The following is a 13,003-nucleotide window of genomic DNA, read 5'->3' as shown; positions in this document are numbered from 1 at the left end:
AGGTTAGATTAGGTTAGGTTAAGGTAGGTTAGGTTAGGTTGGGTTAGGTTAGGTTAGGTTAAGTTACATTATGTTAGATTGGGTTAGGTTAGGTTAGGTTAGGTTAAGCTAGGTTAGGTTAGGTTAGGTTAGGTTAAGCTAGGTTAGGTTAGGTTAGGTTAGGTTAAGCTAGGTTAGGTTAGGTTAGGTTAGGTTAAGCTAGGTTAGGTTAGGTTAGGTTAGGTTAGGTTAAGCTAGGTTAGGTTAGGTTAGGTTAGGTTAAGCTAGGTTAGGTTAGGTTAGATTAGGTTAGGTTAGGTTAGGTTGGGTTAGGTTAGGTTAGGTTAGGTTGGGTTAGGTTAGGTTAGGTTAGATTGGGTTAGGTTGGGTTAGGTTAGGTTAGGTTAGATTGGGTTAGGTTAGGTTAGGTTAGGTTAGGTTAGGTTACGTTAGGTTAGGTTAGGTTGGGTTACGTTAGGTTAGGTTAGGTTGGGTTAGGTTAGGTTAGATTAGGTTAGGTTAGACTGGGTTAGGTTAGGTTAGGTTAAGCTAGATTAGGTTAGGTTAGATTGGGTTAGGTTAGGTTAGGTTAGGGGGTGTCTCTCTCTCTCTCTCTCTCTCTCTCTCTCTCTCTCTCTCTCTCTCTCTCTCTCTCTCTCTCTCTCTCTCTCAATACATACTCAATCTCTCTCTCTCTCTCTCTCTACCTCACAAACACACAAACTCTGTCTCTCTCTCTTTTTTTATGTTTCTGTCTATATATTCCTCTCTCTCTCTCTCTCTCTCTCTCTCACCTTCAACAGAAAGAGAGGCGTTCTCCTGCAGCAGGGTGTTGACAATACTAGTGTGGCCGGCAAAGGTGGCCAGCCCCAGTGGAGTGCGGCCCAACCGATCACAAGCATCCACCTGTAGAAGAGGCGGTGGTGGTGGTGGTGGTGGTGGTTGAAACAGTGAACATGGCTGAACAAACTGTCTCTCTCGTGGATGTCAACAAAACTAAGTTAATTTGTGTTTTTTTCAGTTGAATGATGAAATGTAATTGTTTATGAAGGGCAGGTAAGTTTGGTTTACTGTGCTGGTCAGGGGGGCTAGGTGGGGGGCAGTCAAGGGTGCCAACATAACACAAGGGTCTCACTAAACGCCTTTCTTCCTTCTAGTTGAAATGGCAAGGGTTTTCAAGGGTGTTTTTAAGGTTCTAGTGACAGATTAACAAGATTTCTACATTCAAAAGGCTCTATTTGAAGTGGCAAGGGTTTTCAAGAGTGTTTTTAAGGTTCTAGTGGTAGATTAACAAGATTTCTACATTCCAAAGGCTCTAGTTGAAGTGGCAAGGGTTTTCAAAGGTGTTTTTAAGGTTCTAGTGGCAGATTAACAAGATTTCCACATTCCAAAGGCTCTAGTTGAAATGGTGAGGGTTTTCAAGGGTATTTTTAAGGTTCTAGTGACAGATTAACAAAGATTTCTACATTCCAAAGGCTCTAGTTGAAGTGGCAAGGGTTTTCAAGGGTGTTTTTAAGGTTCTAGTGGCAGATTAACAAGATTTCTACATTCCAAAGGCTCTAGTTGAAATGGTGAGGGTTTTCAAGGGTATTTTTAAGGTTCTAGTGACAGATTAACAAAGATTTCTACATTCCAAAGGCTCTAGTTGAAGTGGCAAGGGTTTTCAAGGGTGTTTTTAAGGTTCTAGTGGCAGATTAACAAGATTTCTACATTCCAAAGACTGTGTAGTTGAAGTGACAAGGGCTTTCAAGAGTATTTTTAAGGTTCTAGTGGCAGATTAACAATATTTCTACATTCCAAAGGCTCTACTTGAAGTGACGAGGGTTTTCAAGAGTATTTTTACAGTTCTAGCGACAGATTAACAACACTTCTGCATTATCAACCCCCCCTCTCTCTCTCTCTCTCTCCCCACACACTCACAGACAAGCCCCGAACAAGGAGGTCAACCACCAGGTCATCGTAACCCTTCGATGCCGCCCAGTGGAGGAGAGTTGATCCCACGTGGAACTTCAAAATAGGCTCCACCCGTTCCAGTCCTCTCTCGGTGCCTGTGTGGAGGATTGGATTGCATTAAAAAGGGTCCAAAGGGGGTTTTAAGGGTTCTAATCCTATTCAAGGGGAGTTTTAGGGGTTCTGATCCTATTTAGAAAAGTTTAAGGGGTTCTGAATCTGTTTTTCAGTCTGTAAAGGGAGTTAGAAGCGTTATTATTACTTCCTGTGCCTAAAAAGGGGATTACTCATGCTAAAAATGGTGTTTAATCCTATACTTGCGCTTATAGATGAGATAGGAGGTAATAGAGAGGTTTCAGCTGTGTTTAATCCCATTCCTACATCTATAGATGACATGAAGGGGGTGAATTTGTGATATATAGGGTAATAATGAGGTTTTAATGGTGTTTAATCCTATTACTGTGCTTATAGATGAGATAGAGGATAATAAAGAAGTTTTGGCTGTGTTTAATCCCATTCCTATGTCTATAGATGACATAAACCTAACCTAACCTAACCTAACCTGACATATTCTCACCTCTCATGAACTTGTACCATTCACAGCCACCTTCCATACCTTTCTCCCTTAAAGATTGAATCACTCTCCTTTCACTCTTCACTTTAGCATTCATTATCATTCGTCTTGTCAACCGCTGCTGCTTCACATACGCTGTCCATGCATTCTGATACTCATTCTCTGCCTCATCGCTTTCATGCCTCTTTTTCCTCAGCCATCTACACTGTCTACTCATTCTCTTTCGCTCCTTCCTAGCTGCTCTGATTTCATCATTCCACCATGGTTTACGTACATTCTTTCTTCTACCTATTCTCACAAACCCTATCTGGTTCTCAGCAGCACCCCTCACGTCCTCAACCAGTTTCTCATTCAGATGCTCCACGTCATGCACACTTTCGTCGTCCCAGCTTCTCTCACTCAGATCAACCTGAAAGTTCTCCCACCCTACATCTCTCAGTCTCCACTTCTTTCTCTTACTTGCCACTTTCACTTCATTCCCACCCTGCATCAAGCACTCCACCACCAGCATGTTGTGATCGGACACAATATCAACCAAACCATCCTCATCTATCCACATGTGCGACACAATTTCACGCATTCTTCCATTCACCAACATGTAGTCAATTGCCGATTCCTGTTCTCTTGCACTCCAAGTCACACGCCCCTCAGCCAAAGTAACATTCAGATTTTCCAGCCCCAGTTCATCAACAAACTCTCCAAGCATTTCACCATTCCTGTTCACCTGTTCCCCCAGTATTCCCACATGTGCATTCATGTCACCCATAACTAGCACTCTCTCCTCTCCATGCTCTCTCACAACTTTCTTAAGTATGTCATACTTCCTCCTATTTTCCCTCTCTGCTCTTTCACCCATGACAGTCATGTACGCTACCACCAGTACCACCTTCTCTGGTCTGCCACGACCATCCATGCATTCCACTCTTACTGCAAGCACATCCTCACTACTTGTACACTCCACCACATCAATCTCCTCTACTTTCAGTCCTCTTTCTTTCTTGTAGAGTAGGGCTACGCCTCCTCCCAGTGTTTCCTGTGCCTTACGCCCCTTTCCAATCATAACATACTCGCATCCCTCCATTCGTACATCATCTCTCAGGTGAGTCTCAGTGAGCCCGAGTAAGTCGAACCTCCACTCCCTGAGCTCCTTGCATACATCCTCAAACTTGCCCACACCCCATCCTCTCACATTCATACAGCCAATCTTCACACATTTACTTGCCTGGTTAGTCTCTTTTTCTTTCATGTTTGCTGACATCAGTGGGTCCTCCTCGTCATGCGTCGTCCACACAACACACCTGCCTCGCCCTCATCCACTCAGCCAGTCGACGTCCTAGCCTCTCATTCCCGTTGTGGTTGAGGTGGACCCCGTCTCTCCCGAAGAATTTGTCCTGGTCAAGGATCCCATCCATGTCCAGGAAGCTCACGTTGCCCTTCTTCTCTGCCATCCATTCCATCTTGATCTTCATGAGTTCCATGCATATCTTGCGGTTCGTTTCTCTTCTAACCTTCTCATACTGCACTCCTTCCCGTGGGCGCCGCAGGACCCCCACCACAGCCACACACATCTTCTTTTCTTCTGCTGCCCTCACTGCTTCTATCACTTCCTTTACTGTGTCTTCAGCACCTGCCTCTACTAAGTTGTTGCCTCCTCCTTGGACAACTAGCAGGCTTCTCTCTTCCATTTCTTGCACTTCTTCCTTGACTTTCCTCTTGATGTCTTGGATCTTAGCACCTCCCATGCTGGTGCACTCAATTTCCCTTCTCACAAAGTCAGGAGTCTTCCTTACCATGCTGTCTCCAATGACACGTACTGGGGCTTTCTTGACTACCATTCTCTTCTTCCTTGGGCGTCTGTCTGTTCTGGCCACTTCCACCACTTCTTGCTGGTCTTTTCTCTCTTCAGTCTTCGTCGTCTGTGCTTCTGCCTCTTTCATCAGGTTTTCTGTCTGGGTGTATCAGAAGTAAATAAAATGTGCATTTCTTGTGAGTATAATTATCTGAGTGTTCATTTTTTTTCTCTGCCAATATCCTTGTGTATATTAACCTTAAAAATAAATAAATAAATAAATAAATAAATAAAAATATTGATTGAAATATTAATGAAATGATAGAGAGTGACTGATGAATAACCTTAACCCTCAGAGAGATTTAGGAAATTCTACATTACGTCAAATTTTCAAGATGGCTGCCGTTAACTTCAGGATCCTTTGTCTGTAAATTAATTTTATCGAAAGTTAAATATTAGTTAATGGCAAAAAAATAGTTTTAAAAATATAAACTTAAAAATCTGAAATATGTATGTCATTCAGGGTTATATAATTACGTCAGGAAGTGAAGTATATGTTATATCTATGTCTGAAAGCGATATTATTTCAGTAAGAGAAAGATATCACCAGTAACCAGAAAAATAAATGTTAAGTGCATTATCTTTATTTCTAAGTGTTCATTTTAGTCATTTATCGCTCAAATAAGCAGAAACAGCCTTTGAAAAAACGGTAAGTGTGAAGTCAGGTAGACAGCCATATTGAAACACCATGAAATAAAACTCTCTCAAAGAAAAAGATTAATATAGCTTGTTTAGTGCTGCCATAATCAGAGCATGTGTAAAATAATTTATCCCACTTTCATACTTAATTAAATCTTGATTATTTGCGTATTTTTGTTTTTTTGACCATAATATTGTAACGTTTGCAAGTAGACATTTGATAAGATTAACTCTTTTCTGTCTTTATTTGATCGAATTATTAAACATTTCTCACACGTTAAATACCCATAGAGTAGCATCATATTACTCAATGGATTAAGTAAGCAATATAATCAATATGAATGGCAAAAAAAAGGACAAAATATGAGTAGCAATTAAAAATGAATTAGTGACCCATAACCATTTTCTTATTCATCATAGAAAATGTAGTCGTTGTTGTTGTCTCTGTTTTTTGTTGTTTTTTCTTGTTTTTGTCGTCGTTGCTTGTTTTTTTCTCCTTGTTGTTGTTATTGATGTTTGTTGTTTGCTTCATGTTGTTTTTTTTTTTTTGTTGTTTTTTACTCTTGAAAGTCTAAAACCCCCGAAACGCACATTATGTCCGTAGAGTTCCTCAATAGCAGTTCATAAAAGGGGTTGTTTAACACCGCTACTGCTGCCCGGGGTACAAATTGCGTCTTTATAACGGGCTCACTTTTCACCGTACATTGACTTTATATTGTGTTCTCGACCTTCATTTTTTCTTTTTTGGCTTTGTATTTATTTAATATTATATAATATTGATTATTTTTAAGGATTGATGCGTTTTTAGATAGCTCCCATTGATGTTGTTGGAAGCAGGTGGACATTAGCCAAGGGGAGAAAATGGAGAAATATTAAATCCCTAATATCACAACGAAATCTAACCAGAGAGGGTTCAGATGACATTTACATACACCATGCATGAATCAACATCAGCCACGACGAACATTGTGCAAAATTATTGTGGATTAGTGAATATTTAGGTATTTGTATTAAAAAAGCGGTATTTCGTCCAGCTCTTATGAGGCCCATTGTATTATGAACACAAGGGGGACAGACTGAGTGAAGAGTGAGAGAGGAGTTAGGCAGGGCTGTATATTGTCACCAACCCTTTTTAGCCTGTATACAGAGGAGCTAGCAGCCAGGATGAGAAGAATGAATGTAGGGGTAAGTGTGGGGGAATGATAAAGTATGTGTACTCCTTTATGCAGATGACGTAGTTGTTATGAGTGAATGGCAGATGAGCTTCAAAGTTTGTTGGATGTAGTGGATGGCTATGGTAAAGACTTTGGAGTAAGGTTTAGCAGTGAGAAAAGCAAAGTAATGATTGTGAATAGGTCAGAGGATGAAAGTAATGTGATATGGAGACTTGGAGAGAATGAGTTGAGACAGGTGCAGGAATACAAGTACTCAGGGATGTGGATGAATCCTAGTGGGTGTGCAAAGGCAAAGAATGAAAAGATAAATATGCTAAACCAGTGGGTAGGTCGACTGGGAAGCGCGGCAAGGATGAGAGCAAGTATGATGTGTTGAGAGAAGTGTGGAAGAGTGTGGCTGTGCCATGTATAATGTATGGTATGGATGTGATTGCATGGAAGGAAAATGAAATTGATAAGTTAGAAGTGGGCCAGAATAGAGTAGCAAAGATTGGCACTGAGTCCACCGAGGGGCACAGCAGTTGAAGCCTTGAGAGGTGACATCGGATGGCGCACCTTTAGGGAAAGACTCACAAAAGCCACACAAGATTAGGCTTGAGAGAATGGATGATGCAAGAATAGCAAGGAAGGTGTACCTGTGGAATGAAAGTGGAAGCAAATGGAGGAAGAGATGCATGAGAATGACAGACAGGAGTGGATTACAAGTTGTGTGGGCGATAAGAATGGCTGGTAGGAATCAAAATGAGCGTGAATGGGTGGTAACAAGAGGAGGAAGAGTGAGAGCCGAATGGGATGTGAGAAAATGGAAGAATGAGATAGACAAAGAAGTGAAATGTGTAGGACTGAATGAATGGAAGAATGAGATGGAAAGAAAGAAGACCCTGGAATGGTACAAGGAGAAAGAGGCCCTGAGGTATGAAAGGTGGTAGGATGGAAGCCTGGGCGGTGATCTTCTCTTCCTAGCGAGGGCACAGTGTATGAATGTGAATGGAAGGAGTTACAGGTGGTCTGAGTCCCTGTGCCAGATGTGTGACATGGGAGAGGATGAGACGGTGGAACATGTGGTGCTGGAGTGTGTGAAGTATGCCAGAGACAGGAATGAGATGATGCAAGTGATACTGACTGAGTTAGGGCATGATACGAATGAAAGAGTGGAGAAGACAGGAAAGGAGTGGATGGTGTTGTTGCTGGGACTATGTAGAGAGGCGAGTGAAAGAATGATTGAGGCTGTGAAACAGTTTCTGGAGAGAATGTGGCGTGTCAGGTGTATGAACAATTAGGATAGAGGATGCTGTTCGTTTCTCTCTTTTTTTTCCCCCCTTCTACAGGAGTTGTCGATCCAAATGCCTGACTCAGGAGTGATCCTGTTCCACCTGTACCATCAAGATCAAGATCAAGACAACAGTTCCCACGTGTTTACTACCACACTGCATAGAAGTCTTGTTCTTTTCGCAAATTTCCCAAGTAATTCCCCACCCCGGAGGCCGCCCCCAGTACCCCAGTTCCCTGCATCCATGGTGAGCCCCTGGGGATCCTGAGGCGCCGCGGGGGATCTGAAATAAGGGAGAAATTAAGGGAAATAGGGAGCCCCGTGGTCACTGCACTGTCTCCCACGTTTTCCTCATAAGATTTTTGGTGTTTTTTTAAGTTTTTCCCCTAATTTACGGTAATTTTTAGGGTTTTTTAGGGTTTTTTAGGGTGAGAATTTAGGGATTAGTGTTTGTGTTTTTTTGGGCTTCATATAATTTCGTGTTTTTTTCGTGATTTATTTAAAGGGTTCTGGTTTTTTTTTTCCCACGTTTTTTAAGGAATTTTAAAGTTTCAGGGGTATTTAGGGTGTGGGCAGGTTCGGCTTGCCCTTAAACTTTGGTATCTAGGCTAAATTTGCTCGTTCTAGGGATCTTTTGGGGTAAACTGTGGTATTTTAAGTATTTTTATTTATTTAAAGGCCATTTATTTATTTAAGGTTATTGGTGGTATAATAAGTGGTTTTTTTTAGTGTTTTTGATCAATCTGTGTGTTTTTGGGTGTTTTGGAAGGGAATTGTGTGTTTTTTGGGTGTTTTTGTAGAAAATCTGTGTGGTGTGTGTTTTGGAAGGGAATTGTGTGTTTTTGGGGTGTTTTTGTAGAAAATCTGTGTGGTGTGAGTTTTGGAAGGGAATTGTGTGTTTTTGGGGTGTTTTTGTAGAAAATCTGTGTGATGTGGTGTGTTTTGGAAGGGAATTGTGTGTTTTTTGGGTGTTTTGGAGAAAATCTGTGTGTTTTGGTGTGTTTTGGAGAAAATCTGTGTTTTTTGGTGTGTTTTGGAGAAAATTGTATTCTTTTTTGTGTGTTTTGGAAAGAATCTGTGTGTTTTGGAAGGGAATTGTGTGTTTTTTGTGTGTTTTGAAAGGGAATTGTGTGTTTTTTGTGTGTTTTGGAGAAAATCTGTGTTTTAATGTGTTTTAGAAGATAATTGTGTGTTTTTTGTGTGTTTTGTGGAAATTCTGTGTGTTTTTTTGTGTGCCTGTCTGTCTATCTGTCTGCATCTATCAAACATCCTTTAATCTATATCTGTCTGTCTGTCTATCAATCTATCTATCTGTGTGTGTGTGTGTGTTTATCAATCTATCTATCTGTGTGTGTGTGTCTATCAATCTATCTATCTGTGTGTGTGTGTGTGTGTCTATCAATCTATCTATCTGTGTGTGTGTGTGTGTGTGTGTATCAATCTATCTATCTGTGTGTGTGTGTGTGTGTCTATCAATCTATCTATCTGTGTGTCTGTGTGTCTGTCAGTCTATCTACCTATCTGTGTGGGAACAGGCGTCTGTGTACCACCGGCTGCGGCACACAGTGGGCACCGTGGCACAGGTGAGGACAGTGGTGGTGGTGGTGGTGGCACGCCGGCTTATTTCACCTCCTCACTCCTTGCGTTTGTTACTTCAGGTTTATATTGTTATTCTTCAAGAGGTGAGAGAGGCAAGGGACGAGAGACGCAAGGGAGAGAAGCAAGGGAGAGAGACAGAGTAAGTAGCCTGGGAGAGGAGAGGGGAGGGGAAGAGGAGCGAGGGAGAGAAAGAGAGACGGGAGAAAGGCAAGCAGGGAGAGAGAGGGAGTCTGGAGGAGAGTTAAAGAATAAGAGAGAGAGAGAGAGAGAGAAGCCTGCTCCTTGCTCCTTGTTGAGTCATGATAAAAAGTTGAGATGCCTTACTGCCATATAACACTTCATTTATTAACATCACCAGTGCACCTCTCTACTTCTCTCTCTTCCAGCACTTGTAACTACCTCTCAATCCAGACAGTTTGGTGGTGACAAATCTCATTATTTCTCCTCACCAGGTTGACCCGTGTGGCTCCTCTCTGGTGGTGAAAGCAAGTGACGGCAAGATGGTGATGGTGACCCTGCCCAACCCCCTCCAGGTACTGCCATGCACCTTCACCACTGTCATTACCATCACCACCACCAGGAAATGCACAAGGGTGTGATAATGGACTACAATAGAACCAAACATGATAAAACACCTAGGAAGCAACTTTTATATAGAACATAAACACTTGCTAATATTAATCTAACTTAACCTAATTCCTCCTTTTCTCATCCTGCAGGAAAACTTGGAGGGTGTGACTGAGGGAGGGGCAGGGTGTGGGTCAGGGGCAGAAGGTGACGTGCCAGAGTTACGTCACGTTCCCCCAAATGCAGGCCGGCAAGTTTGGTGAATAGCTGGCCTCCTCCTTTTGCTGTATTCAGAAATGCTTTACTCTCTCACTGTGACTGTTTTTCAAGGCCACAGGTGATTAGCTGGGTGCTCAAGAGTGTTTCTCCTGTTAATTATGTAGAAATCTTGTTAATCTGTCACTAGAACCATAGAAACACTCTTGACATTCCTGTAGCCTCACCGTGATGAGAGAATGCAGAGGAACAGAGAACTAGCCAGGTTCTTAAGGGTGTTTCTCTTGTTAATCTGTCACTAGAACCATAGAAACACTCTTGACATTCCTGTAGCCTCACCGTGATGAGAGAATGCAGAGGAACAGAAATAGCCAGGTTCTTAAGGGTGTTTCTCTTGTTAATCTGTCACTAGAACCATAGAAACACTTGAAAACCCATGTCAATTCAATTAGAGTCTTTTGAAAGTATTAAGCATTACAGTTTAATATTTTGGCTACCCTGACCCCACACCTCCTCCACAGCTGACGTCACCAGTCGTCAGTGCACGGCGGGTGCTGCAAGGGGAACTGCAGGAGGTGGACCTGTTCAGCACCTCATCCCTCCCTGCCCTCTCCCCTGACAGGAGCATGCCAGACCCAGGGGTGCCCAAGGAAACGGTTAGTTCTTGAGCTAGTGATGGAGTAGATGAATGGGCTCACAGTTAGAGGAGAGAAAGGAATGGGGATAGAGTTGAGGGATGGGGAAAACAAGTATAGATGAGAGAAGGAAGTGGGGATAAGGAGTCAAGGAATGGGAAAACAGAGTAGGGGAAAGAAGGGAGTGGAAATAACTGATAGAATTATATAGCATGTTGGTTGATGCATTGATGGTTGTTGTTGTGTTGCAGAGTACGGGATGGGAAGCCAGGTGTCTATGTTTGGGTGTACTGTCTCTCTCTCTCTCTCTTTCTTTATCACTCTCTGTCTGTGTGTGTGTGTGTGTGTGTGTGTGTGTGTGTGTGTGTATGTAGTAGTTATATATGTGTGTTTGTTGCTGTTGTTTATGTTGCTTGTCTTGTTGTTGTTGTTGTTGTTGTTGTTGTTGTTGTTGTTGTTGTTGTTGTGCTTGCTTTCCTATCTGACTTTTTCATCCATATATGTATCTATCAATCAGTCTATCTGTCTACCTATCTATCTGTCTATTGATCTATCTATCTATCTATCCATCTATCCATCTATCTACCTATCCATTAATCTGTCTATCAGTCTCTCTATGTCTTTTTAACTCTGTTTTCTACCTCTCTATCTTTACATCTCTCTGTCTGTCTATTTTTCTCTCTCTCTCTGTCTTTCTATCTCTCTCTCTCTCTCTCTCTCTCTCTCTCTCTCTCTCTCTCTCTCTCTCTCTCTCTCTCTCTCTCTCTCTCTCTCTCTCTCTCTCTCTCTCTCTCTCTCTCTCTCTCTCTCTCCCTAACTTAACCTAACCTAACTTAACGTAACCTAACCTAACCTAACCTAACTTAACGCAACCTAACCTAACCTAACCTAACCTAACTTAATGCAACCTAACCTAACCTAACCTAACCTAACCTAACCTAACCTAACTTCTGCTCTGCCAGACAAGGGTTACTACCTCTATGCAGACAAAACCTAACCAACCAGCTTAACCTGAGTCGCCCCTGGAACCGCCCCACCACAGAGGAGGAGGAGGAGGAGTAGGAGGAGGAGGAGGAGACAGTCATGGATGAAGGGACGTCACAGATCATGCACATTTGCTTCCATATTGGGTGAGAGACTGCATTGTTTGTGAAGAAGACGAGGAGGAAGATAGTTTTTCATCTCAATTGCACAGAATATTCAATAATTGGTCTGTTTCATGAAGGTAATGTACTTTCTCAAGATAGTTTTTCATCTCAATTCTTGCACAGAATATTCAATAATTTCTCTTTTTATGAAGACACCTTCCTCAACCTTTATTCACATATCACTCAAATATTGTCAAACCATCTTTTAAATCCTCAGCCTTTATTCACACTTCACTCAAATGTGTGTAACCATCTTTCAAAGCTCCTGTATTGCTGAGTCATTAGAGAGCCTTAAAAGAAGACAGTCAGATTTATGGATGGGGATGACAGGTGAAAATAGACAGGTGTTTTTTGTACAGGGACTTCCACGTAGATAGAGGATCAACCTGCCAACCAAGTGAGTGTGTGTGAGTATTTGTGAGACAGACAGACAGACAGACAGACAGACAGAGAGAGAGAGAGGGAGGGATAGACTGACAGAGATGCAGAGAGAGAGAGAGAGAGAGTTTTAGACAGACAGAGAGAGAGAGAGGCATACATTGACAGAGAGAGAGATAGACAGAGGCAGGGTTAGACAGACCAAGAGGCATACACTGACAGAGAGACAGACAGAGACAGGGATAAAGTAACAGAGATGGAGAGAGAAAAAGACAAACAGAGACATTGAGAGATGTTTCTGGGTGTGTGTATGTGTATGTGTGTGTGTGTGTGTGTGTGTGTGTGTGTGTGTGTGTGTGTGTGTGTGTTGATTTATGAAGAAGATGGCAAATAGTGGGAATTTTCTTATGTGTTTTGTACTTTATTTTCTTTGCTTCATTCATTTTTTTTCCCTTGTTTTTTTTTTCCATCTCAATTTCATTCATGTTTTTCCTTTCTCCTTCTCTCTCTATTCCTTTATTTTTTTCCTTTCATCTATATACTTCAGGTTGCGGTGGAAACTGGCGTACAGCTGTGCCTGAGCCTGCCGTGGACGCATTTCCCAGCCCCCGAACTGAACGGTCAACCTGCCGCCAATCTCAACTTCAACCAGAACAGCTCGGACACGGCTGGCCAGGACAACCACCGCAACACAGACATGCATGCACCTGATATGGACATGAAAATGGAGGGACAGGAGGTGAGGGGATGAGAGGAACATGGGACGGCAGTGTTAGAATGATGGCAGTGGTCTTATATTTGATTTAGATTGTGTTTAATTTTATTAGGTTTAATTTAGACTCCATTCTCCATGTGACTCTCTCCCCAACAGTCCCACGTGATGGTGTCCGACAGTGACGCCTCAGTGCAGGAGGGGGAACGGCAGGCAGAGACCCGCAAGTGCCCCTGGGAGAAGCCTGGAGGTAGGGAGGATGGTGTATGAAGCCATATATGAGTTTTTCGTACTATGTTAGGTTCATAATTT

General features: G+C 42.3%; 1 protein-coding gene and 1 pseudogene across 7 annotated transcripts; one reads left to right on the top strand and one right to left on the bottom strand.

Moving 5' to 3' along the window:
• LOC135094113 (uncharacterized) overlaps window positions 1-2,513 on the bottom strand; it is a 35,213-nt pseudogene extending 32,700 nt beyond the window's left edge.
• A 3,539-nt stretch (window positions 2,514-6,052) lies between these two features.
• On the top strand, window positions 6,053-12,667 carry LOC135094096 (uncharacterized). 7 transcript variants are annotated; one of them, XM_063993887.1, is made up of 7 exons: window positions 6,053-7,683; window positions 9,488-9,628; window positions 9,755-9,861; window positions 10,340-10,474; window positions 11,416-11,583; window positions 11,864-11,998; window positions 12,527-12,667. In XM_063993887.1, the coding sequence occupies exons 1-4, from the start codon at window positions 7,510-7,512 to the stop codon at window positions 10,341-10,343; spliced, it is 426 nt and encodes a 141-aa protein (XP_063849957.1). In that variant the 5' UTR covers window positions 6,053-7,509; the 3' UTR covers window positions 10,344-10,474; window positions 11,416-11,583; window positions 11,864-11,998; window positions 12,527-12,667. The 7 variants fall into 7 exon arrangements, with proteins under 7 accessions (XP_063849957.1, XP_063849958.1, XP_063849962.1 ...); XM_063993888.1 differs by having other exon boundaries at window positions 11,416-11,678; XM_063993892.1 differs by lacking the exon at window positions 11,864-11,998 and having other exon boundaries at window positions 9,488-9,568; window positions 9,755-9,852.
• Window positions 12,668-13,003: the final 336 nt, after the last annotated feature.

Source organism: Scylla paramamosain, chromosome 44 (assembly GCF_035594125.1).
Source record: "Scylla paramamosain isolate STU-SP2022 chromosome 44, ASM3559412v1, whole genome shotgun sequence".
Taxonomy (NCBI): Eukaryota; Metazoa; Arthropoda; class Malacostraca; order Decapoda; family Portunidae; genus Scylla; species Scylla paramamosain.
This window is presented reverse-complemented; position numbering and strand designations above follow the sequence as displayed.

What these genes read in the sequence shown, in the direction of transcription:
- LOC135094096 (XM_063993886.1), top strand. Translation starts at nt 7,510, where the DNA reads ATGCCTGACTCAGGAGTGATCCTGTTCCACCTGTACCATCAAGATCAA. An exon ending in CCCAGTTCCCTGCATCCATG is followed by an intron (nt 7,684 to 9,487) that starts GTGAGCCCCTGG and finishes TCTCCTCACCAG; the next exon opens with GTTGACCCGTGTGGCTCCTC. An exon ending in CCACCAGGAAATGCACAAGG is followed by an intron (nt 9,629 to 9,754) that starts GTGTGATAATGG and finishes CTCATCCTGCAG; the next exon opens with GAAAACTTGGAGGGTGTGAC.